The sequence below is a fragment of the Oryx dammah genome, unplaced genomic scaffold, assembly GCF_014754425.2.
Source record: "Oryx dammah isolate SB20612 unplaced genomic scaffold, SCBI_Odam_1.1 HiC_scaffold_28, whole genome shotgun sequence".
NCBI classification, from domain to species: domain Eukaryota; kingdom Metazoa; phylum Chordata; class Mammalia; order Artiodactyla; family Bovidae; genus Oryx; species Oryx dammah.
In genome coordinates, this window is record NW_024070212.1 from 14498042 (window position 1) to 14524533 (window position 26492).

Sequence of the window (26492 nt, forward strand, 5' to 3'; positions counted from 1 at the left end):
TTAGTATCATATCAGCTCCACCTCAGATCGTCAGGCATTAGAGCCTTTCAGTTGGGGACCCCTGCTCTGGGGGTTTAGAACTTACTTCTTTCAGGAAGTTGTAGAAAGGGGCTGTACCATACATAGCTTCCAGACTCAGCTGGAGTTTGAGGAAACTTCTTAGGGACCATGATGAAAGTAAATAGGAAGTGAATGGTCTGGGAGAGATAAGTCAAGCTGTGAGTCCCAATCTCATTAACTAAATAAAGACTGGAAAATTTCTGTAGAACTGAGTCTCTTCAGAGCCTCAACAAGCAGAATGCCAAAGAAATTCAGTTTGGCCAATTCCAAATAGGCTCTTTCCATCTTATAACACAACACTTTAAGAAACATACTTAATTTAATTTTTAAGGAAAAGCTACATGATTATTTAAAATGTGAAAACCACAGCTAATAAACCGGCGTTACTTTCAGGACATCCTGTTGCCATCCCGGGCCCATTACAAGGAACCCACTGCAACAAAGGCTGGGAGCTGACTGCAGTCCTGTTGGCGCCTGTGTGCAGGCGCCGGGCTGCTCTTCTTGTATACTGTGGGGCCTCCCATCTGACTGGTCCATTAAAGAAACGTCCATCGTCTTCCACGCACTTTGTGACCACGGCTTAGAGGTAGGCACAGAGCCGCTCCAGCAGCCCGGGATTCCTGTTACTTAAGAACAGCAGCTCCTTCTTCCCTTCTTCTGTATGAGCTAAAATAGAACCAAACAGATAACTGGAAGATTTCTCCTGCAGCACTGTCACTCAGCAAAATCTACAGCCAGAGGCTACGTTATCCAAGTTATATTCTGATGGAATTAATACTCCCAAGACCTCACTTAGACCTTTTATTCTGCCCCCCAAGTATTATTTTTTCTATGCATAATTTTCTTTTCTGTCTGTTCCTCCAACCAGCATCTAACCCTCCCTCTGTTCCAAGACTATACTCTGGACTTGAAGGGCTCTTGTGAAATCTCACCATTGTGCCTAACTCATCATGCTGCAGTGACTTTATACACTCCTCCTTATTCCTCTAATAACCCATCCCAATTTGCAGCTAATTCCCTATTTAGTGACAGAACAACCTTTATTTTTCCTCCACCCCGCACCCCCCCAGAACTAAGGGCAAGGGTAAAATGAGCAGCTGGAACACTTTGATATGCAAATACTAGGACAGGTATAGCAAGACTTTGGTTTGGTGCTGGAGTAACTTCTCACACGGTTTCAGTGATTCTGTGGGTGTCCCAGCATCTAAGTCTCTGAATCCAGCTTTGCTGAATGCTGAGTAAGCGCAACAGCGAGAGTGTGGCAACCAAGCACCTGGAAGCTCTGCCAGTGGCCCCTCTATTAGCATGAGCACCTCAGTCTAGAATAATTCAAGAATTTGGGGAGAGATGTCCCATATAAATTAAACTTTAACCACCCTCCAACCTCACACTTTCTTTACCGTCTAATCAGCCAGGAAGAGATCAAGATAAAAGGGAAAAAAGACGAAAAACAAATTATAGGCTGCTCCTGAGGGAAGAAGAGATCAAGGGTCTGACTCAGTGGGGTTCTTCTGTGAGAGGAAAAATTAAGCAACTGACCTTTCTCATGCTGAAGCCAATTGTTCTCCAAATAATACTGAATACAACCTTCAAATTCCTTTGGGTTATAATTGGAAACCAGGATGGGAATAAAGGGATCCAGGGTATCAAATCCTTCCTGGAGAAGAAAAAGGGTAAAGAAATAGTATTCGTTAAGTGACAAATTGGTATTTATTCAAACACTTGAGGGTAAGGGCTTTGCTTTTGTTCTGTTCTACCTGATCTCACATTCTCTGGGGCTGGTTACTGTTGTTCTACATGGCCACACACAGTATATTTCAAAAAGAGATAATGCTTGAGACACGGGGGAGACAGGGTGCCACTTATCTGAGAGCATACCCACATAAACGTATACATCTTCAACTTTTTGCAGTTCTAACTTCAACAGTCAACAATAGTTTTGATAGTTCATATACTCCAAAACAAAAAATAAACAAAATGACAAGGACTGGGGGAAAAGACCCTGAATGGCATATAAACCGAAACAAATGAATCAAATTGTATTTTAAAGTTCAAAGGTAACACTGAAGGGAGAAGGGAAGCTAGCAGAAACTAACTTGTGAATAGAGTATTTGAACGAAAGACTCTGGCTCCTGTCTGACTCTTTCCAAACCCACGGGCTATACAGTCCCTGGAATTCTCCAGGCCAGAATACTGGAGTGGGTAGCCTTTCCCTTCTCCAGGGGATCTTCCTACGATCAAACCTGGGTCTCCCCCATTGCAAGCGGATTCTTTACCAGTTGAGCCACGAGGGAAGCCCAGGAACACTAGAGTGGTAGCCTATCCCTTCTCCAGCGGATCTTCCCAACCCAGGAATCAAACCGCGGTCTCCTGCATTGCGGGCGGATTCTTTACCAACTGAGCTATCGGGAGCCCAAAGACCCTTAGGCTAAAGATGAAAACTGCTCAAAAACATAGTGAAACTAAAGAAAAGGGAAAACGATTTTGTGTTCTAATGTCTGGCAAGGAAAGGGCCAAGACCCAGGCTTGCTGCGAGCAGAGGCCCTCCCGGTCCCCAGGCTGATCCTAAGAGGCGGCTGCAGAAAGCTGGGCAGCCACCATCAAGAAGGCCCTGTCGGGCCGAAACTCCTCTGCCAGTGTAGGTTCCTCAAGTCGGGACTGCGTAACTAAACCAGTTGCACTTTTTTTTAATTAACAGCTTTCTTCCCCCCCAAATGCTTTGTAGTTGTGTGTGCAGCACTTTGCCCTGATATGTGTGCTGTACAATAAGAACCAAACCTAATATATTCTGGCGGCAAAAAAACAAACCCACTTCTTACTTTTAGAGAGGCAAGGGTTAGCAATTCTGAAATTACTTTTACTGTAATCTATGATTGAGCTACTATGTAAATACACTGTGAATGAGAGCAGAGTTCTTATTATTGGAGATGAGGGTTTCAAACATGGAAAGCAGAAAGGATATAACGAATGCTGTGATGCTAGCCTGGAATTAGAAGTATCAGACTTCTGTTTTTTTTAATATAGAGAAACAGATACAGATGTGCGTGCTTATGTATACAGAAATGTGTATACAGAACGTATGCATACATACATATGCATGTATATATGAACAGTGCATACATCTACCTGCTGACTCTGCTAGAGAGCCTGGAAGAAGTGGCACCCACACCCTAGTAGCAGTAAGTATACCTGGCACTCAGGTCTTGGTTTCTAAATACCATCCTCCTCCAAAATGAACCAAAGCTCCTTGAAGAAATGGCTGGTTTTAGCCAGCCAGCACTGGGGTATGGAAAATACAAGATGAATCTGGAACATGTTCTTGTGCCTAAGGTAAAGAAGTGCTTACAAAAGGTGGGGACAGAGGAGGAAAGGTATGGAGAAAAATGATGGCGACATGTTAAAGGGACATAGAGCCAGCTTCAAGGGTACTACTGGCCAAGTCTGGGATAACTTAAGCACCAATTAAAGAATGACAGTCAAGGTCTGTGTGTGCCTGTTCAGTCGCGTCCAACTCTGCGACCCCATGGACTGTAGCCTGCGAGGATCCTCTGTCCATGGAATTTCACAGGCAAGAATACTGGAGTGAGTTACCATTTTCTCCTCTAGGGGACCCTCCTGATCCAGGAACTGAACATTTGTCTCTTGTGTCTCCTGCACTGGCAGGCAGATTCTTTACCACTGTGCCACTTTTAGAACCCATTAAATAAGAAGCCACATTCTTATGTGTAGCAACAAATATATAAATATATAATGCAGAAAGGAAAATTCTTAAATATAAGAAAGGGTCAACTGATATATTTAGTAATGATGGAGCTAGAAAATATCCATCTTGTAATTGTCATGTGATTTAGGGCAGAATCGCTAATGAAAACTAAAACTGCTAAGGGGAAGCTTGAGAAATAAAGTCTCAAAGTATATCTTCATGAGATATTTATTCATTATGAAAGGAAAAGAGTAACTTTGTTAACGAGACAAAGTGGACATCACCTTAACCAAGTGTTCAAAGTTTATACTGCCAGCAAGAGGAGAAACAAGCTTTACGTGCTTTCAGACATTATGCACTGAGAAGACACAGTATAACTTCTAACATCCCATATACTCAAGAAAAACACATCAGACAACCCATAAAGTAACCCAACATAAGATAACCAGCATATACTCTTCAAAAACAGAGAGATAAATATGAAGGTTTTAAAAGACTTGAGGATCTGCACCAGATTAGAGGAGACTAAAGACCTGACGGTAAGTGCGGTGCATTATCCAGGACTTTCTTTCCCTGTAAAGGAAAACTGGCAAAACCAGAATATATTACATAGATAACCGTCAATGTTAATTTTCTGATTTTGGTAATTGGGATGTGGTTATACATTAGAGTATCTTTGATTTTAGAAAATATGCATATAACGAGTGCTTCCCTGATAGTTTAGTTGGTAAAGAATCCACCTGCAATGCAGGAAACCCTAGTTTGATTCCTGGGTCAGGAAGATCCCCTGGAGAAAGGCTAGGCTACCCACTCCAGTATTCTGGGACTTCCCTTGTGGCTCAGCTAGTAAAGAATCCGCCTGCAATGCAGGAGACCCAGGTTCGATCCCTGGGTTGGGAAGATCCCATGGAGAAGGGAATGGCTACCCACACCAGTATTCTGGCCTGGAGAATTCCATGGACTGCATAGTCCATGGAGTTGCAAAGAGTTAGACACGACTGAGCAACTTTCACTTTCAAGATATAAAAGAGGGCATCATATCTCAGGTTCAGTTCAGTTCAGTCGCTCAGTCATGTCCGACTCTTTGCGACCCCATGAACCACAGCACACCAGGCCTCCCTGTTCATCACCAACTCCCGGAGTTTACTCAAACTCACGTCCATCAAGTCAGTGATGCCGTCCGGCCATCTTATCCTCTGTCATCCCCTTCTCCTCCTGCCCCCAATCCCTCCCAGCATCAGGGTCTTTTCCAATGAGTCAACTCTTCGCATGAGGTGGCCAAACTACTGGAGTTTCAGCCTCAGCCATCAGTCCTTCCAGTGAACACCCTGGACTGATCTCCTTTAGGATGCACTGGTTGGATCTCCTTGCGGTCCAAGGGACTCGCAAGAGTATCTCACATAATTCAGAAAAAAAAAAAAAAAAAAAGATGGAGAGAAAGAGTAAAGCAAACATGGTAAAGTGTTAACATTTTAGTTAATAAGTGTTAAATAACGCTAACACTTTAGTTAACACTAGTTAAAGTGCAGAGGAATATGATTTTTCTCCAAGTCTGAAATTATGTCCCAATATATATATGTGTGTGTATCTTCAATGAATAAAGTAAACAAACTTTCTGTGATCGGACCTTTCCCAGCAACTCCTGGGGCAGATAGGCTTTCCGGGGTTTAAAGAGAGACCCAGTCTGGCTCAGAGTCAACACAATGGCACCTCCTTGCTGAAAGAAAGAAGAAAAAGCTGAATTTCAGCAAGACAGAAAAATGCACTTTAATCATCTGCAGATTTTTTTTTTTGCCATATAGAACAGTTAAATGGCAACTAAATTATTCATTTGTGATTTGACTCTGACAATAAATTGCTACATGATCTTAAATTTATCCAAATCCTCACCAAAGTTAGTAAGAAATGAAAACAACTTGAACAAATGCAGTAAAATGAAATTATGCCAATATTTTTTAAAAAAGGGTTTTGAATAAGTGTATTCCAGTCAAGTGGAGAGAGAAATTACAGACATTATATAAGATATAAGAACTTTCTGTCCATGTAATTAGAGACTGGGAAGTATTAGCAATGAAGCAATCAAACATCTTTAAAATGAAAATACATTTTTTCCTGAAATGTGTTAGGCATTGTATGTACTCACCCAATCATTTTTCACCATTTTCCTCAGGTTGTAAATAAGGGCTAGTTCTTCTGGGGCAATCTGCTTATTCGTCAACGTGTGAGAGGGAGAAGGAGAAGAGAGGGAGAGAAGAGAACATTACTTGCTTTACCTGGATGCTCTCCTGAGATAGTTGCATTGACAACAACCAAAAAATCCTCAACTGGGATTTCTCTGGTGGTCCAGTGATTAGGACTCCATGCTCTCACTGCCAAGGGTCCAAGTTCAGTCTTTGATTGGGGAACTAAGATCTCACAAGCCATGCTGCATGGCCAAAAAACAACAAACTACATAACCATGTACCTGGAGGTACAACTCTGGGATACGCTATGTAGCCACTGGTCCTCAAACTGCCATGCTTCTGGAGATTAAAAACAGTGGAAAAAATAACCACTGCCCCAAACCACGTATTTCCTTGATGCTTCTGATCATCTCTGCTTACAATAGGGAACATCATTTTGAAAAGAGAATAGAAAAAATTGTGAAAAGGAAACACAGCTTTTGCTGTCATGCTCTTGGTGTTCAGTGGATGATAGAACATGGCATCACCTTGTCCTTCTGATACTATTTTCACTATACGTCTTATTTCATATATTCCAAAAGCAAGAAAATACACTGCCTGGTTTAAAAGGCTATGTCCCAGCCTACATGTATAATGATTCCTGAAATCAGGGAAACCAAAATAGAGAAACTTAGTTTTCCTACCGGGCTTTTATCTTCTCTTTTCAGTGTGGTCCTTCCCCAGAGAGCATTGACCCCATCCACTGCCACCAGGAGGCGAAAAATACCCAGAGAACTTTGCCTCTTTAGCTCTTTAAGCACAATCCCAACTGCATCTGTGGCATTCCTCACTCGCATTATGCCCTGTAGGGGAAGAGAGACAGTGGACTGCAGTTCTACAAGGGGCTGTCTCTGGTTATGATAGAGTACAAGTTCCGTCTTTTTTTAATACCTGTTCAACTACTTCTGCCAGAGGACTGCCTTTCTCAGTGCTTTCTCGCTTATTCCAGACATACTTGTCTTGAACTTTTATCTAAAAATAAAACAAAGACCAAACAAGGCCACTTAGCCTGAGAATGAACTCATCCCTAGCTAGGAAGACAGGGTAGGAGGTTAAGGTTATTAGCAGTCAGCTTTAATCTATTTTTCAAGCCGAGTAAGAGACCTCAGCAGGAAGTAAATGCTTTGTAGCCCATTTCTGCCTGGAGCATAAAGAAACACAAGAAAAAACATAAGGGATTCTGATTTAAAAGGCCCAGGATGAAGCCTTGCTATCTGAATTTTTAACAAGCTCCTAGGTGATTCTGACTTACACCCAGAGTTGAAAACCCCTAGCCTAGAGACTGTGAACAAGAATCACTTAAAAATAATTTTACAAATCTGTTTCTGGTTCCTAAAAGATCCAATCTGGAAAAACTATGTAGCTGAAATGTTCGTTAGAAGATTTTAGGCTGTCACCTTGGAAAAGTCAATGAATCTGTCTGGACTTCCTTTTGCTCCACACCAGATGAGACAGCTTACTGCTGCCTCTATTTCCCATGCATAAATGAGTTTCAGGGTATGAACTCACTGTGAATAAATATATGAAAGAAATAAAAAATGGTATAGTTATCCCAACTACAATATTAGTTCTCTACAGTCTACTGGTACTTAGGGCACAAAGAAGATAAAATCTTAAGGACTGTCCAGCACCAAACTTCTGGGAGTCTAGTCACCTGACTCAAGAAACGCTCATTTGCAGTTTTGAAATTCTTCAGCCAGACTGAAGCTTCTAAAGGTTGATCAAAGCGCTGTTTGTTGTAGGTGGACTGCAGAAGATCCCGGCAGTTTTTCACCCAAAGATGAGCTAATTAAAAGGCAAAAGAAAATAAACTAGGTAGGAACTGACTGTATTCAACTCAAAACACTCCATACCCTTTTCTGTTACGGGAGATGACTTTAGATTCCCATATATATTTCTTAAAGCCTTCCTGCTTCAGAGGTTTATATTTTGGTCTAGTCCATCGTAAATATTATCACTATACACAATACACAAACAAATGGATTAAAGGTCACCTTTCGCTTTCACTTTTCACTTTCATGCACTGAAGAAATGGCAACCCACTCCAGTGTTCTTGCCTGGAGAATCCCAGGGACAGGGGAGCCTGGTGGGCTGCCGTCTATGGGGACACACAGAGTCGGACACGACTGAAGCGACTTAGCAGTAGCAGTAGCTTCTTCACAGTTTTAGTTAGAATATGTTGATGCAAACCACACTGAACAAAACAAGGAGAGACAGGGACTTCCCTGATGGTCTAGTGGTTAAGAATCCACCTGCCAATGCAGAGGACATGGGTTTGACCCCTAGTCTGGGAAGATTCCACGTGCCGCAGAGCAATGGACCTCATCCTCTGTAACTACTGAGTCTGCACACTGCAACAAGAGAGGCCACTGCAATGAGAAGCCCGTGCACTGTAACGAAAAGTAGCCTCTGCTCGCTGCAACTAGAGAAAGCCCACAGATAGCAACGAAGACCCAGGGCAATCAAAAATAAGTAAAATTATGTACTAAAGAAACAAAACAAGGAGGGATATGTATGAAGTGTGAGAGTTTAATTTTTAAACTTCATGCCGACAACCCAGAATGCTGGCAAGCAGTGCCATGGCAAAGGCTCTGCGGGTCTCACGGTTGTTAGCTGATGGCACAAAGCCTGTGGTGAACGCAGAGGTGGGAGTTCATGCTCATGGGCGTGAGGCAACCACCAGAGGACTGCGCCTCCCACAGGACTGAGGGGCCAAAAGACTTCATTCCTGTTATCAAAAGGCTCCCGGACTAGCTCGCACCAATCTGCCTCTGGAGCAGAGCCCTGCCAGAAAACCGAGGTCACAGTGCCACCACAGTAACAGAATAACCCCAACAGAGTGAGGGGAGGAAGTTCTTACCATCTGGTATATGCAGTATCAGCCAGTCTTGTTTTGCACAGAAATGAATAATATGGCAAAGACTGAGGGTTTTTCCTGTTCCCTTCTCGCCATCTAAAGCACTTGCTGTTAAAGAAAACACTACCAAAAGGGACACTTCCACTGTCAAGAAATAAAGCATCTCTTTTTCCCACATTTGAGGGAGGAAAGCACTGGCTGAGACAGGCCAGGCAAGCAGGAAAGGATACAGAGAACATATCGTACGGCTGGGTGAGCAAAATTGGTGTTTTTCAGGTAATGCAGAAGCTCGAGGGCTGGTTTCCTTACCATCAGGCAAGCTTCATTGAATGTCTTCACCTAACAAGACGGGAAAAGAGGGAGGAAAGGGTGGGGCTGGAACTTATAGCCAGTTCTTGTAATATACACTGAGCCTAATACAGCAACCATAGAATCAAACTGCCTACTGTTCATTTATTCAGTTAAAGGATGTTGGTATTGAATTTGAAAATTTAACCATGTAATTTAGCTAAAAATTAAAACACATCATCCCACACCAAGCACATAACAGTCAGCTTTTGATTATTTCTGTAAATGAAGATTAGTTAATTGAAATTTACAAATAATTCTGATGTCTCATAACATAATTATGCATACTACTTAAGGTTGATACAAATATTACAAGTGTGTAAAATGCTGAACAAGGTATCTGATACATGCTAATCATCAAATTAGCTGATGGCATAAAGCCTGTTTATTCTTTAAAATTTATTTTTAGCTAGTTCTTACTGTAACCACCTACACTTTTCTCTGAACTATATATGTACCAGCTCAAGAGCAGGTGTGACCAGTTGCCTCAGCTATGAGGCCATACTTGACAATACCAGCATATGGATATATCATAGAACTAACACAAAAAATTAATTCCTTTAAAAAAAAATTAATCTCCTTTTAGCCACCAGGAATAGTTTGGTAGGAAAAATTTGGGAAGCAGTGATATGTGTGAAAATGGTTTGCAAATAAGTTTTTAATAATGTGTATTGAGTTGACTCATTGGAAAAGACTCTGATACTGGGAGGGATTGGGGGCAGGAGGAAAAGGGGACAACAGAGGATGAGATGGCTGGATGGCATCACCGACTTGATAGACGTGAGTCTGAGTGAACTCTGGGAGATGGTGATGGACAGGGAGGACTAGCGTGCTCGATTCATGGGGTCGCAAAGAGTCGGACACGACTGAGCGACTGAACTGAACTGAACTGAACTGATTGATAAAAGTAAATATCTAACAAATACTACTCACAAGTATGTTAGATAAGGGTTAAAATAATGTTATTATTATTATTTTTTAATCCTAACCAAACAACTGGATTGGAAGAGGACTTTAACAGGTAAGTTCAAACTGAACAGAAAGTGAAAACTTCAAAAACATGATACAGATATTAAAACAGAAATGCTGTTATTAGGCAATATGACAGTACCAAATACACAGACAATAGTCAGCGGTTGGCTTTTTACATAAATGGAAGCTATGGAAAGAATGAGTAATTCCCTCCAAAGCACTGGTGGGTAAGCCATTCTGAGAGCAACCTGGGATAAAGTTAGACCCTCAGAACCACGTTAGAGATTGCACTACGAATGTCTTGGAACAGTTTAAAGTAATGATTTCTTCTAATTGTGTCCTATTTCCAAACAACAAAATTTTTGATTAGCGTCTATGTCAAGAATTAGCTCCTTTACTGGTGTCTCATCTGATTTCTTGAAATAAAGCACACTGAAGAAATGACATCCTCTGGCTTCTAAGCTAAATATCACCCACACAGTCAAGTTTGATATTTCAATAAGAAGGAATAATTTCTGAGACTGAAAATAATTGAGCAGGAATTAGCCAAAGAACCAGTATTGCCAATAAACCTTGCTTCCAGTTAACTGAATTCTTTTACTGGCTATTAAGGCAACCCAAGATCACATTCTTTGAGTTGATGTTATGACTACAAAACTATTTTCTGAAAACCCATGAGACTGAAGAACAATGAGTGATGCATCTAATCCATATGTTGTTTCTGACTCATGAATACGTTTTTGTTTTTCTACACATATTAACTATTTTCAGGATATTTTGCTAAAGCCAGTATTAAATTAATTTTTAACAATTTTTGAAGGCTGAAGTTTCTAGAAATCTGTTGGGTAACCCAAGAAAAAAGAGTGGGGTATTATTTATTTACTTAAGAATATTTTGCCTGGCTTCAAAAAGGATTTAAATTGGTTAACTTCAGATCTGCTTAAAGTAATAATAGTAACAGCATTATTCACAAAAGATAACCAATGGCTGAATTTACCTTTTTGAAGATTCAAATTAAATCTTTTAGTTTTCTGCTCATTTAATTCTACACCTCTGCTATCAACACCCTGTGTTACAAGTTCCCTCCAAAACCCTCCCGTTCCGAGCACCTGCATGACAAAGCGAGGAGGCAGGCCACGGGGGAACACAGTCTTCAGGTCTTGGAGGGAGATGCTGTAGTGCTGACCCACATGCTGCTCCCCATGCTTGGCCTGGGAAATGAAAATGCAAACAAGTATAATGGAGAGTGACAAAGACTCTGAAAAAGCATCAAGGGCTTTCTAGACGCTACTGAGGAAACAGTTCTCAGAGCTGGAAAAGATATTCTATTCTTTCTTATCTTAGACAAAAATGTTCACTGTTGTCCCCAAATCCACAGTGCATATAGTGAACATAAAGCTTATATTGGCCTGAATGATGCAGCCAGTTGCTCAGCAACATAAACCCTAGATGTGGAGGCAGCAGAGACAATTCTTGCCATCTGGATTCTTCTGTGCTGTGTATAGAGATGCTCCAATCACGTGACAAGATCATCTGCATGCCACTGTTGCCATAGAAACCCCAGAGGAACTGGCAGATAAAGGGACTACAATTACAGGGGAAAGCTGAAAGACACTTCAATGACTTCATTCACTTATCCTGTTTCATGTTGTGCTTGTGAAAGTAGATGAACGCTGGAGACATAAATACAACACACCCTGCTGAGATGGTGTTTTGGGGTAATGAGTTATTTTTTTCCATTCCACATGTGCAGCATATGTTTAGATGGGGCAACTCAGAGGGCAAGGGTAGGGACAAAAAGGGAGAGAAAAACTACTGGTTCCCTTCACATTTAGGCACAGATCACACAACTAATTTCATTTATAAGAGGCAACAATAATACTGAGGAATGAGAAATAAGTGTTTAGCCTAATGGGACCTGAAGTAGAAAATGCAACCAGATTGGTTACTGCCCTGGTATGTGATCCTGGGCCTGTAAGTCGATTTCTTAGGATTCTCCAAACCAGGGTTGGTAGACTATGACGGGCTATCCATTTTCATAAACAAAGTTCTACTAGAGCACAGCCATTTGTTTATGGCAGAGCTAAGCAGCTGTAACAGAGATCACTTTGGCTCGTATGTCTAAAATATTTATTATCTGGTCCCTGAAGGAAAAGTTTGCTAACCCATCATACAGTAAGATCAATAATAACTACTAAATTTAACTTCTAAGATGTTGAGTATTTAAGTGTTTACTAGGTACCCACTCTATATATAACAAAACTGATAGCATGAAGTGAGTTCAATGGCAGGCATTAAATCAGAACAGATACAGACTGATCTGCCTGAGTTATGTTACTAGAGTATCAGATAGGGTTGGGGAAGATGAAGGTTCCAGAATGCTGTCTCAGGTACATTGTCTGACTGTATGTAAATCTGCTTACCTTCCTTTGGTTTCAGTTTTCCTGATATTTAAAACAATGGCAAACAAATTATAAGCCCTGAAAAAAATCCATATACACATTAGCAACTCACCGGATCGTTCTCAAGAGTGCGGGAAATAGCTCTGGGACTCTCAGTTGGAACCTGGTTATCCAAGTGAGCAACAAGGCACTGGGGTGCCTGGGTCCCTAAGTGCAAAAAACGTCCAGGGTCCAACTATAAAAGAAACCATTTTAGTTTTAAATTATTAGCCTTTTTGTGCTTGCTACAACACTGAGGTTTAAAGCCAGATGTGCAACACGGGAAAATATTACTAACATGCATTTTAGTTTTATGTAAAACAGAACCTTGTTATTATTTATAATTCTCTAAGTCCAATCACATTATTCATACTCTGAATCTGTTCCAGCTGGTGTTGCTATGTCTGGGCACTGTCCCACATGGAAACAATTTCATTAGAGACTGTTCAGGAGTGTAGCTCAGCCATTAACAACTAGACTCAGGAAACTTCTTTTAATGCTCTTGCCCAAAGTGATGAATGGTGGCCAGTACTGTACAATTCCCAGCTGTCTAGTAATCCTAGTCACCTCAGTTATTAGGGGATTAGTGCAATGTTCCTATTTGTCAGGTATAATTACACTTCCTGCAACAATGTGCTGGCTAGCTCTGCCCTGAAATAAAGAATCTTTCATTAAGGACGGTAATGAGGGAGTACGTAAAGCATCCAGCTAAGTGAAAATAAACTGCTCTAAACAGGCAAGTTGGTGAACTGCACATGGAAACCTCAAAACTGGGGGAAGGCTGGGGAAGAGGATGCGATTTCAGGAGATAAATCTAAGAAAAAGCTAACTGGAGAACTCCTGAGTTAGGATAACAGGCCTTGTTTATAAGTAAAGAGATGCCAGTTACAAGAGAAAGATTAGAGTATGGATCCAGCAGAGTCAGGAGGACAGGGGTGTGAGAGATGGTTATAGTAAGGGAGTTGCTTGCTAGGTCAGTAGGCAGTATGAAAGCTGCCTGTATTTATATTCAGTCTCACTAAGCAGCTGCATGAGTGTAGAAAATGTATATTATTTTTATGCTACCTTTTGTAACATTTTTATCCATTTATAAGACCTTTAACTCTGTAACAGCTTTTTAACTAGTATCTTTGAATCTTTCACAGTCATAAAGATTTGTCCTCCCAAACAGGTATTACCTTAAGCTAATCAAGAAGTTGGGATGATTCTTTATGTTAAAATAAGTCTCAAAGGCCTTAACATGATAATTAAGGCAACTGCTCTAAGTTCAACCTACCTTTCTAGTCTCACCCCTTTATAAAGTCTATACTCTAGCCAGCCAACTATGCTAAAACATGTTATTCACTTTTATGCCTTTACAATTCTGCTCATTCTACTTCAACTTCCCTCTCTCCTTATTTAAATCTTTCTCATCCTTGAAGACTCATCTCAAATGTCACATCCTTTGTGAAGACTTGCCAGACACCTCCAGGGAGAAGCAATTACCGTTCCCTCTCTATTGATGGCACTGTCTGTGCATTGCATGCATTTTTACTCTGCCTGGAACGACATTCATGGTTTTCATTAACTGAGTACCTAAAAAATGCTAGACAACACGTATACACATTATTTTTGAGCCAAGAATCCTAGAAAACAGGTAGAATATTACATTATTTTATTATGAGGGAAGTTTTTATTCTGGTTCAGGGAAGTTAGATAATTTTGTCTAATGTCATTGAGTTGGTAGGTATTGAAACCAGAATCCAAATCCAAGTCTATCTGACTCCAAAATCTTTATCTTTATCATGCTATTTTACATGTAAGTTTGTCTCCCATTTTAGGCCACACACACCTGGAAGAGAAGGGATCAGGTATTGTATAACTTTGTATCTACTTCTCCAAGCACCTAACACACCACAAATGCTTCATGCTCACGCCCTGGAATAAAAAATCTTTCTCAGAGACATGTGATGGGGGAGTACATAAAGCATCCAGCTACATGAGAGTAAACTGCACTGCACTGCAACTTGCTGAACTGCACGTAGAAACCTCCGAACCAGAATCCGCATACATGAGTTGGCCAAAAGGTTCGTTCAGGTTTTTCCATAACATCTTATGGAAATTTTTTGGCCAACCAAATATAAAGTAACAGGGTAAAGTAATACAGTTGCTGCAACTTTGAGGATGCAGAGACAGCAATGTTTATCATATATCTAAATACGCTAATCTCCCAGCCTCCTTTGCAGATAGATTGGGGCCACATTATTAGTTCTGCTAATAAGCTCTAAATGGAAATAACTTGGGTCACTTCTAGTCAGGCAGCTAAGAATGGGTAAAAATTCCCTTTTTTCTTCTGCTGTGGCAAACTTAAATCTACAATGTGAGATCAGTTCAGTTCAGTCGCTCAGTCATGTCTGACTGCAATCTCATTAACGTAGCCTGCCAGGCTCTGGAATTTTCCAGGCAAGCATATTGGAGTGGGTTGCCATTTCCTACTCCAGGGGATCTTCCCGACCCAGGGACTGAACCCAGGTCTCCCACATTGACAACAGATTCTTTACCATCTGAGCCACGAGGGAAGCCCCCATATCTGCTTATAAACCAATTTTTACTTTTTGGCTGCAGCACAGAACATGTGGAATCTTAGTTCCCCGACCAGGGATTGAACCTGTGCCTCGTGCAGTGGAAGTTCGGAGCCCTAACCACTGGACAGCCAGGGAATTCCCTGCCTGTTAATCATTTCGGGAATACAGCAATAGCAAAACAAAGCACAGACACAAAACACACAAAAAATACACAAAAACCAATATCACGTGCTGAGTTAAGCCAATGAGAATTCAAAGCCTGTTACCTCAACATAGCATCTGAACAATGCACCTTACTACTGATAAAATTTTTCCAGTTCTACTTTGCGACCCCATGGACTGTATCCTACCAGGCTCCTCTGTCCATGGGATCTTCCAGGCAATAGTACTGGAGTGGATTGCCATTTCCTTCTCCAGGGGATCTTCCCAAACCAGGGACTGAACCCTGGTCTCCCGCATTGTAGACAGACGCTTTACCATCTGAGCCACAGGGTAAGTCCCTACTGCAGAGAAAACAGGTCTCCAAATAAAGTAGCATTCAAATAGGAAATTATATTCAAAGACCACTAGGTGGTGCTATTTCTACGAGAAACCTATGACATTTTAGTTAAGTGTTTTTTTGCAGCAAATTAAAAGCTAACAAAATGGACTCCTTCCTTCTTAGTGTGATACATGGCATCACCCAGCTAGTCTCTCATTTCCAGGGCAAACAATCATATGTACAGCTGCCTCTGCACTGTTCCAGAATGAAAATCATGCAGTTCTTGAAAGAGCACCATTCATGAACTAATAAAGGTCCCTCTAACCCCATCTACAGAAAGCATACTATTTTTTCACTGACATTCCTCTGCAGTTTGGACTCAAGACTTTCTTGTCTGCTATTAGGAAGAAGAAATTGTAACCTTTTAATATAATTAGTTGGGGCCAGAGTCCATCCATTTGTTGATATTTCCTTTCATTTTCATTTTGTTTTATAAAAATGGGTTATTTTATGCACACAGGTTTGTCATGAATCTCTGGGGAAAAGATGACTCCCATGAGAGGAAGGACTCCTTTTTAAGGAAAGCTAATCTGCAATTAAATGGTCGGATGGGAGTGACTAAGGCCTTCTGCTCAGTGCTCCTCCTTCAGGATTTAGCTCTTTAGGATTTCCTCTGGACCCTACTAATCCAGTGAGATGCCTTCACCATACTAGGACAAAATCATTTAATCATGATTCTGCTACTGGATTTTGAGGTCTGAAAGAAAAACATGGGCCATAAAATGCAATACAGCAGAGTGGTTAAGGTCATAGCCTTTTAAGTCAGACAGACTCGCTACCTAGTCTGGGCTCGACAACTTCACACCATGTTACCTCAGCCAAGTTACTTAGCCTTTCTAATCCTCAATTTCTGCATCTGTGAAACAAAGATATTGTCTACCTTATGGATTGATCATGAAGATTAAGAGAAACAAAGCACTTAGTGCAGTGTCTGGCACATGATGAATGCCCAACAAACAGAAACCGTTATTAGTGAGATGAGTCATCTTAGAATCCCCAGCATCTGCTTTATGGAATGTGCTGAAAAATTATTTGCTAATTAGATGAGAGAATGAAGTAAAGTAACAGAATTGTCTTTCTTACATATGAGTGTTAATCAACTATCAGAAATTAGCAACTTTTTTTTTCAGTACTTCATTAAGGGATGAGAACTCAACTAGAGAATAATAAAAGTTAATAAAGATAACTGTGCTTAAGCTTATTTACCTACTAAAAAATGTTAATTCTCCTATGACAGGGTAAAATTCCAAGGACAACTATTCTACTAAGACCTGTTACTAGATTTTTAGGGCAGTTAGGACTGATGTGTATGGCAGAGAAAAGGAATTGTGAATGCTTTTTTTTGAGTGGTCAGTCAGCTCAAGTTCAGCAGAGCATTTTATTCTGCATACAATCAATTTAGAAAGGAAATCCACCTAAAGACAGTTTGCACAAAGCACTTAGGTCAGTTAGGACTCACCTTATGGACCCTGGAGACAAGCCTTGTCATTCCTTTCAGCATTATCCCTGTGCTTTAAAAAAAAAAAAGTGAAAAGGTAAGCCACAACTGGGAAAAGATATCTGCACAATGGCTTAGTATCTAGACTAAAGAATGCCTAGAAATTGATTTAAAAATGAACAGAGGACACGAACAGACATTTCACAGAAAAGGGAATACAAATGGCTAGTAAATCCATGAAAAGAGTTTCACCCTGATGACAAATCAGGGAAATAGAAATTAAAACCACGACAAAGAGATTTCCACAATCATCATATGAGAAAAATAAAAAAGACAACAGCAAATGCTAGAGCACTAGGAACATTGGGAACTTTCCTATACTGTCAATGGAATTATAAATACAAATATCTTAGAAACAAATTTGAAATTATCTGTAAAGCTGAAAATGTACATAACTATGGCCCAGGTATTCTACTCTGTATTTATTTTAGAAAAACACATATGCAGGTACACTGAAAAATATGTATTACAATGTTTATAGTAGTAGAATATGAATAATCAAAAACTGTAAAAAAGCACAAATGTCCACTGATACAATAGAGTATATAAACAGAGATACCGTCATACAATGGAATACCATACAAAAATAAACTGCAGTTACATGTATGGCATAGATGGATCTCAAAACTAATACTGAGGGTGAACTATAACATATAACATGATATAATTCATATGAAGCTCGAAAACATAAATCCTATTTGGGGAATACACATATATATAGTAAAACTGAAAGAGAAGGAGCATGATAAACACATATTTAGAATAGTATTTACTCTTAGGGAAGAGATAAAGGGACAAGATTGGGGAAGGGCACGGAGATCCAACCAGTCCATCCTAAAGGAGACCAGTCCTGGGTGTTCATTGGAAGGACTGATGCTGAAGCTCTAATACTTTGGCCACCTCACGCGAAGAGTTGACTCATTGGAAAAGACCCTGATGCTGGGAGGGATTGAGGGCAGGAGGAGAAGGGGACGACAGAGGATGAGATGGCTGGATGGCATCACTGACTCGATGGACATGGGTTTGGGTGGACTCCGGGGAGTTGGTGATGGACAGGGAGGTCTGGATTGCTGTGGTTCATGGGCTCGCAGAGTTGGATACGACTGATCGACTGAACTGACTGACTGACACAAAGAAAATTATAATGATCTACTTCAAACGATGGATAATGAATATATGAGCATTTGCTTTTTTATTTTTATGCCATATGTGTTATGTTTATCCATTTCTGTATGCTGGAAGTATATTTAACAGAAAAACCTTAATCATGTGAAGTAAAATACTGTTTAAAATACTTAAATGTAACTTTCAATATTCACTAGTAGATAATAAAGTTGCACTCATTTATTCAACAGCTACACAGCACCTGTTATATGCCAGGACCTGTGAATAAGATGGTGAACAAAGCTGTTATGGTCTCTGACCCAAAAGAGCTTATAGTACAGTTCAGAGATGACATAAACTCCTATGAAGTTTATTTCCTTTTAGTTTTCAAGTTTACTTTTTCTCTTTTAGAAACAGTTTATTTTCCATCAACCTCTTTCCATTTTAGCTTGTGGAAGAACAGCTTAAGACTACTCAGTGGTCGCTCCCTCATCTTCAGGGGCTGAGCAGTGGGAGCTGCACAGCGGCCTTCAGTGGCAGGCTCAGCACTCCAGGCTGCAGCAGGGAACTGCCGAATAGGCACCGACAGCACCTGCACGCCTGCAGACCAGTTTGCCGCCTCAGGTCAAGCAGCAAAGAACTTAGGAGCCGAATGGGTCTAGTCACCGTAAAATTCGTCCTTGGTCACAACCTTCTCAGCTGCTGCCTGCTCTTCTTTTTCGATCTCTTCAGGGTCCCTGTAGAAGTAGAGATCAGCCATGGCCTCCCATCAGCGTTCACAGGCGATGGTGCCATGCACGGGCAGAACTTCCCCTGGTGAGTAGCCACCACATCAGACCCACCAAGTCAGCTTTCTTGTTGCATGGGATGACAACGTCCACTCTCTTCTCCTCTCTGCAGAGTCTGTGTTACACAGAGCAATGGTGGGCAGGTGAACGTAAGAGGTCTCTGTGAGCAGCTGTAGCCACCAGAAATTGTGGCTCCTGGAAGGCTGCCCGGATCTGGTTAGTGTGGTTCCAGGAGAGAAGCGGCCAGCAATAGGAGTGGCTCCAGGAGCAGCAGCAAACTTCAGCACAGCTTCCTGGAGGGTAGGACACTCACATCAGCTGGACTTTCAATGGCAACAACGGCACGACCTGCCAACAGAAGTTCCTCCCAGGTTTTTAGATTTATGATGTAGATGCCATCATTTTTCCTTTTGTAGATGTACCGTTTCATTTGGAAGTCAAGAGTGGGTTCCAGCTGCAAGAAATTTAAGGATACCCACCCCCATCATCTGCAGGACATAAAGGACTCTAGACATTGTGAAAGCTTTCCTTTAAATTAAAAGGGGAATCCCGAACATTGCTGTATGGGTCCTTGTCTGGGCAGTGTAGAAAAGTGAACTTTTTAGTAAAGATGCCAAAGCATGCCTTAATTCAGCCATTCCAAAATGTGTGATGCGCTTTTACATGCCCAATCATACAGAGCATTCAGTGGTGAACAAGACTGGCATGGTCTCTACTGGCCTGCCTCCTGTGCACATGTGGGATTCCAGGCTCCTTTGCTGTGTTTCAAAACCAAAAGTTCTAGAGCAGCAGGTTCACAACATGAGTTTGGTGAAACTAGTCATAAAATGCATCAATGTTCTCTGGCCAAAGAAACTTGAGAATGCTATATATTCATTCATTTCTTGAATAACTGCAACATATGCATATATGTGCATACTTAAAAGCTTTGGGGAAAACTAAAGAGGAGGGGCTTTTGTGGTGGTTCAGTGGTAGAGAACCTGCCTGGCAATGCAGGAGATGTGGTTTGGATTCCTGGGTTGGAAAGGTCCCATGTATAAGGAAATGGCGACCCACTCCAGTATTCTTGCCTGGAGAATCCCATGGACAGAGGAACCTGGTGAGCTACAGTCCACAAGGCTGCAAAGAGCTGGATATGACTCAGTGACTAAAACAAAACAAAACAAAAATAGCAGAATTTTTTTTCCCCTAAGGTGCCCTGGGTCTTCATTGTGGTGTGCAGGCTTTCTCTGTTTGCAGCCCAAGGAGATTCTCTTGATGTGGAGCACAGGAGTGTGTGGGCTCGATAGCTGCAGCCTGTGCGCTTAGTTGTCCCAAGACCCTAGTTCCTCAACCAAGGATCAAACCTGCATCCCCTGCATTGGAGGGTGGACTCTTAACCATTGGGTCACCAGGGAAGTCCCCCAAATCTTTTTAATACAAATTTACTTGGTCTTAGAACCCTTGGAACTCCACAAAATACGATTAATTACATTCTCTTGGGTGTGAGTGGAAGGGTTGCTGCTGTGGAATAAGCATATGCCCAGGCCTGAGGATGAATTCTGCTGGGCTGCAGGCAGAGTCGAGGGACCCTCTGCTCCCCATTCTCCTTAGCGCTGCCTTCAGCACTTCCGCTGCCGCTCACCACCACCACCACCAGCACATGCTACCTAATCCAATTATGCAGGAAAGAACTCAAAAGAGCAAGGCTAACATTGGGATCCTGCTGGCAAGGCTGCCCCTTAGCTGGTGTCTCTGAACTTCGATCTGGGGAGAGTTTCCATCACTCCCAGAATAAGAGTGACTCACTGCGCCTAAACTATTTACCCAAACAACGTGGTTTATGTGAAACACTTGCTTTCCTTCTGGAATATGGAATTTCAGTCCATGCTAGGCAGCAAATGACTACATGACCTGCCCCAATTAAAAACCCCGGGCACTGAGACTGTTGATAGTTTCCCTGGGTGGCAACATTTCATCTATTGTCGACTTTTTGCTGAAGGAATCAAGTGTGTCTTACACAATTCTACCGGGAAAGGAAAGGACTCCTGGAAATTTATACCTGGTTTCCTCCAGATTTTCCCAGTGTGCCTTTTTTCCTGTACTGATTTTGCTCTGTATCTTTTTGCTGTAATAAGTCATAGCTGTAAGTACAACTATATGCTGACCTCTGAATCCTTCTAAGGAATCACAGAACTTGGGGGTACTTCCGGCAACCACCAACACAACAACCCAGTGCCCAAAACCACCCAGGGTTGATTTCCACCTGATACAACCATCACCTGGCACTCAACACCACCATCTCTGACTAGCTCAATTTTCTTAACTTCAGTTCTCATGCCATTCCTATTTCAATTACCTCAACTCCCTGCCTCCATCTGTGACAACCAACCTCCATACCAATTCTAACCCTCCATGTCAGCTGATTTCCAACCCTAAGCCCTCCACCCAACCTCAACTTTTCCACTTCCCAAACTACTTATGACCCAGTGTCACTCCAACAGTATCTAGCCTACTCAACCTTGCTCCCTGTATCTTCTCAATGTGCCCTGGTACCACCACTAATGTGAGACATCTGTGGGCAGCAGCTCTGCAGGGAGGGTGGGTCCTACAAAGAGTGGTGACATAATCCTGAGGGTAGTACTTTCTCCATGTATGCCTGTGGTCACGGAGGCCATTACTCTGGCTGTTTTAGAAATTATGGGAAATGCTGGTCAGGAAAATGTGACCAGCTTTCCACCTTGTACCCAGTCATCTTGTATCTTACCAGCGTCCATCCTTGAACTTCTCCAATCCATCCTTTCCACTGAAGTCTTGCTCTTAAAACCTTTCAATATTTTTCTACTGCTTTTAAAGGTAAAGGACACACACACACACAGCTTATATAAGAATGAGAGAAGATATTTTAAGGAAAAAAGGAGGGTGAATCTCAAAAGTATAATCTCAAAGCAGATAATCCAGACTAAACCACACTTTCCAAGTCCTATAAAATACCTTTAAATAAAAACAAACAAACAAACAAAAATCAAATTGACAGGCCGACTGAAAGCAGAAAGAATAGAATATGTGCTCTTTCTACATTCCAGTTCGGTTCAGTCATTCATTTGTGTCTGACTCTTTGAGACTCCCTGGACTGCAGCACACCAGGCTTCCCTGTCCATCACCAACTCCCAGAGCTTGCTCAAACTCATGTCTATCGAGTTGGTGATGCCATCCAACCATCTCATCCTCTTTCGTCCCGACTGATTTCCTGCAAGATTGACTGGTTGGATCTCCTTGCAGTCCAAGGGACTCTCAAGAGTCTTCTCCAACACCACAGTTCAAAAGCATCAATTCTTCGGTGCTCAGCTTTCTTTATAGTCCAACTCCCACATCCATACATGACTACTGGAAAAACCATAGCCTTGACTAGACGGACCTTTGTTGGCAAGGTAATGTCTCTGCTTTTTAATATGCTCTCTAGCTTGGTCATACCTTTTCTTCCAAGGAGCAAGTGTCTTTTAATTTCATGGCTGCAGTCACCATCTGCAGTGATTCTGGAGCTCAAGAAAGTAAAGTCTCTCACTGTTTCCACTGTTTCCCCATCTATTTGCCATGAAGGGATGGGGCCAGATGCCGTGATCTTCGTTTCTTGAATGTTGAGTTTTAAGCCAACTATTTCACTCTCCTCTTTCACTTCTAACAATATGCTCTTTAGTTCCGCTTCGCTTTCTGCCATAAGGGTGGTGTCATCTGTATATCTGAGGTTACTGATATTTCTCCCAGCAATCTTGATTTCAGCTTGTGCTTTATCCAGCCCGGCATTTCACATGATGTACTGGCATACAAGTTAAAGAAGCAGGGTGACAATACACAGCCTTAACATACTCCTTTCCCAATTTGGAACCAGTCTGCTATTCCATGTCCTGTTCTAACTGTTGCTTTGACCTGCATACAGGTTTCCCAGGAGGCAGGTATAGTGCTGTGGTATTCCCATCTCTTTAAGAATTTTCCACAGTTTGTTGTGATCCACACAGTCAAAGGCTTTAGTGTAGTCAATGAATAAGAAATATATATTTTTCTGGAATTCTCTTGCTTTTTCTCTTTGATCTCTGGTTCCTCTGCCTTTTCTAAATCCAGCTTGAATATATGGAAATTCTCGGTTCACATATTGCTGAAGCCAACCTTGGAGAATTTTGAGCATTACTTTGCTAGCAAGTGCTGCCGCCACTGCTGCTAAGTCACTTCAGTCGTGTCCGACTCTGTGTGACCCCATAGATGGCAGCCCACCAGGCTCCCCCGTCTCTGGGCTTCTCCAGGCAAGAACACTGGAGTGGGTTGCCATTTCCTTCTCCAATGCATGAAAGTGGAAAGTGAAAGGGAAGTCCCTCGGTCGTGTCCGACTCTTTGCGACCCCATGGACTGCAGCCCACTAGGCTCCTCCGTCCATGGGACTTTCCAGGCAAGAGTACTGGAGTGGGTTGCCACTGCCTTCTCCATGTGAGATGACCGCAATTGTGCAGTAGTTTGAACATCCTTTGGCATTGCCCTTCTGTGGGACTGGAATGAAAATTGACCTTTTTCAGTCCTGTGGCTACTGCTGAGTTTTCCAAATTTGCTGGCATATTGAGTGCAGCACTTTAACAGCTTTTAGGATCTGAATTAGCTCAGCTGGAATTCTATCACCTCCACTAGCTTTGTTCATAGTGATGCTTCCTAAGGCCCACTTGACTTCACATTCCAGGATGTCTGGCTCTAGTAATCACACCATGGTGGTTATCTGGGTCATTGAGATCTTTTTTTTTAATATAGTTCTTCTGTGTATTCTTGCCACCTCTACTTAATATCTTCTGCTTCTGTTAGATCCATACCGTATCTGTCCTTTATTGTGCCCATCTTTGCATGAAATGTTCCTTTGTTATCTCTAATTCTCTTGAAGAGGTCTTTCCCATTCTATTGCTTTCCTCTATTTCTTTGCACTGATTACTTATTAAGGCCTTCTTATCTCTCCTTGCTATTCTTTGAAACTCTGCATTCAAATGGGTATAGCTCTCCTTTTCTCCTTTGCTTTTAGCTTCTCTTCTTTTCTCAGCTATTTGTAAGGCCTCCTCAGACAACTATTTTGCCTTTTTGCATTTCTTTTTCTTGGGGATGGTTTTGATCACTGCTTCCTATGCAATGTTACAAACCTCTGTCCATAGTTCTTCAGGCACTCTATCAGATCTAATCCCTTGAATCTATATTCCAAGATATATACAAATTAGGGCACTTCAGAAAAAAAGGCTCAAAGCCACTAATACTATGAAAAAATTGAGTAAAGAGTTCTTTCAGTTTTTTCATATTCGTTGAGTGCTGATTTGCAGTGCACAGTTAATCACATTGTTATTGGAAAGCAGATAAAGGATCGGTTTCCTCTTGGTGTAAGATGAAAGGTTATGGAGATGAAGGGTGTGACGGCTGCACAATAATGTGAATGTAAAATAGGATGGAACTGTACACTTAAAAATGGTTATGATGAAAAATAAATGGTTATAATGGTAAATTTTACTTTATATACATTTTACCACAATAAAAAGTAGAAAAAAAACAAAACCGTAAGAAGACTGAAGGTTAAAATTAAAGATAAATAATTACCGCAAGTTTTCTAGGAAGATGATGGAAAAATTTCTCAATGATATCATTAAGATATGCCTCTAATATTGCTCCACTGCCATCATTCTGAGACTCTACCCATTGTCTATTTCTACTATTCTAAGGCGCAGGAGTCCTCCTTCCAATCTCAGTCATTCTTTGTTTAAGGTGTGGATAAAACAAACAAATCCCAGAGATAAATAATTCCAGAGTCTTTAAACCACTTGGAGCTTCTTCAGGTATACTTGGAAGGAACGTTTACTCACTACTGTATTGAAGAAAGTTCTGTCACTCTTTTGATGAAACTTTTTGGATAGTATCAGGACCCTCTTTTTTAAAAACGTATTCTCACATAGGCCAAATGTATACTGAAAATGAAATCAGAAAAAGCCTGTACCAAACTTACAAAGCTATCCCAAAGATTATGTACTAACACTTCAGTGGTCACAAAAATAATTTTTTAAATTAAGCATTTACCATTGAGACATTCGTAGATTCACATGCAGTTGAAATAAGTAACACATGTTCCACGTTCCTTGTGGCTCAGATGGTAAAGAATCTGCCCGCAATCTGGTAGACCCAGGTTCGATCACTGGATCAGGAAGATCCCCTGGAGAAAGGAATGGCAACCCACTCCAATATTCTTGCCTGGGAAATCCCATGGACAGAGGAGCCCTGCAGGCTACAGTCCAGGAGGTCCCAAAGAGTGAGACTGGACTGAGCATCCAACACAACAACAACGTATCCTTTATCCAGTTTCTTCCAATGGTAACATCTTGCAAAACTATAGTACAATATAGTACCAAGATACTGACATCAACACAGTCAAAACACAAAACATTTCCATCACTTTAAGGATCCCTCAGGTAGCCCTTTTATAGCTAGGTCCTGCACTTCCCTTTCACAACCTTCCCATTCCTTAACCATGACAACTAATCTGTTTCGTTTCTATAATTTTGTCCTTTCGAGAATGTTACATAAATGAAACCATACTATATGCAACCTTTTACTATCAGCTTTTTCCAGTCACCATAATTTTCTGGAGATTCATCTGGGCTGTGTGTTACACATATCAATAGTTTCTTCTTTTATTTTAAAAACTTTTTTTGGCCATGCTACACAGCTTGTGGGATCTTGTGCAGCACTTGGTATCTTAACTCCCTGATCCCTCCATGAGTGGGATCACACTCATGCCCCAACAGTTTGTTCTTTTAATCCTGAGTACTATTCCATGGTATGCATGTTTATTCATAAACTGTTTATTCATCCACTGACGGTCCAGGTTTTGGCTATTACGAATACACTGCAATTAAACATTTGTTTACAGGTTTTTGTGTAAAGAGAATCATAAATTCTTAAGGTTAAGGTGACCTACTTCATATAGAGCTCATTCAGAACTGAATTAATACTACAATGATCTTGTTATCAGTTTTTCTTTTTTTCCAGAAACAGGCACTGTATTAAGCAATTTATAGGCACTGTCTGACAACACAATCCTATGAAGTAGATACTATTAAGTACACATGAAAACAGGGATGGACAGACTAACTTGTCTGACGGTATACAGCCTAGAAGTGACAGTTCTAGCATTCAAATCCATGTGTGACTCTGCCTTCTTCCCCATTAGCCACTGCATATACTGTATTGTCAATTATCAAGTGCCTGAACATTTCCACTGATGGGGAGCACACTAAGCAGTCCATGTGGTTTTCAGCTTTTATGGAAAGTTCTTTCACAATCTGAGGTAAAACGTCTCCTTGTAGCTTTCAATCCACTATCCCAGTCTTTCTATTTGGTTTTACGAG

At 41.3% G+C, this 26492-nt stretch overlaps 1 protein-coding gene and 1 pseudogene across 7 annotated transcripts in view; both read right to left on the reverse strand.

The window, feature by feature from the left end:
• Positions 1-261: 261 nt before the first annotated feature.
• The window catches only part of DAP3 (death associated protein 3), a 38112-nt gene continuing 11881 nt past the window's right edge, over positions 262-26492 (reverse strand). For 4 of the 7 annotated variants that reach the window (XM_040230400.1, XM_040230401.1, XM_040230399.1 and 1 more), the window contains exons 2-13: positions 17168-17219; positions 12677-12799; positions 11272-11373; positions 9073-9181; positions 8846-8938; positions 7640-7770; positions 6877-6957; positions 6630-6788; positions 5907-5966; positions 5391-5480; positions 1600-1717; positions 262-726 (exon numbers count right to left, since the gene is read on the reverse strand). In XM_040230400.1, the coding sequence (XP_040086334.1) occupies positions 641-726; positions 1600-1717; positions 5391-5480; positions 5907-5966; positions 6630-6788; positions 6877-6957; positions 7640-7770; positions 8846-8938; positions 9073-9181; positions 11272-11373; positions 12677-12799; positions 17168-17209 (1194 nt within the window). In that variant the 5' untranslated portion in view covers positions 17210-17219 and the 3' untranslated portion in view covers positions 262-640. Of the gene's footprint in view, positions 727-1599; positions 1718-5390; positions 5481-5906; positions 5967-6629; positions 6789-6876; positions 6958-7639; positions 8337-8845; positions 8939-9072; positions 9182-11271; positions 11374-12676; positions 12800-17167; positions 17220-26492 lie in introns of all 7 variants that reach the window. The other 3 variants (XR_005719300.1, XR_005719298.1, XR_005719299.1) reach the window with 1 other exon arrangement.
• Positions 18297-20096, reverse strand: LOC120855745 (annotated as a pseudogene).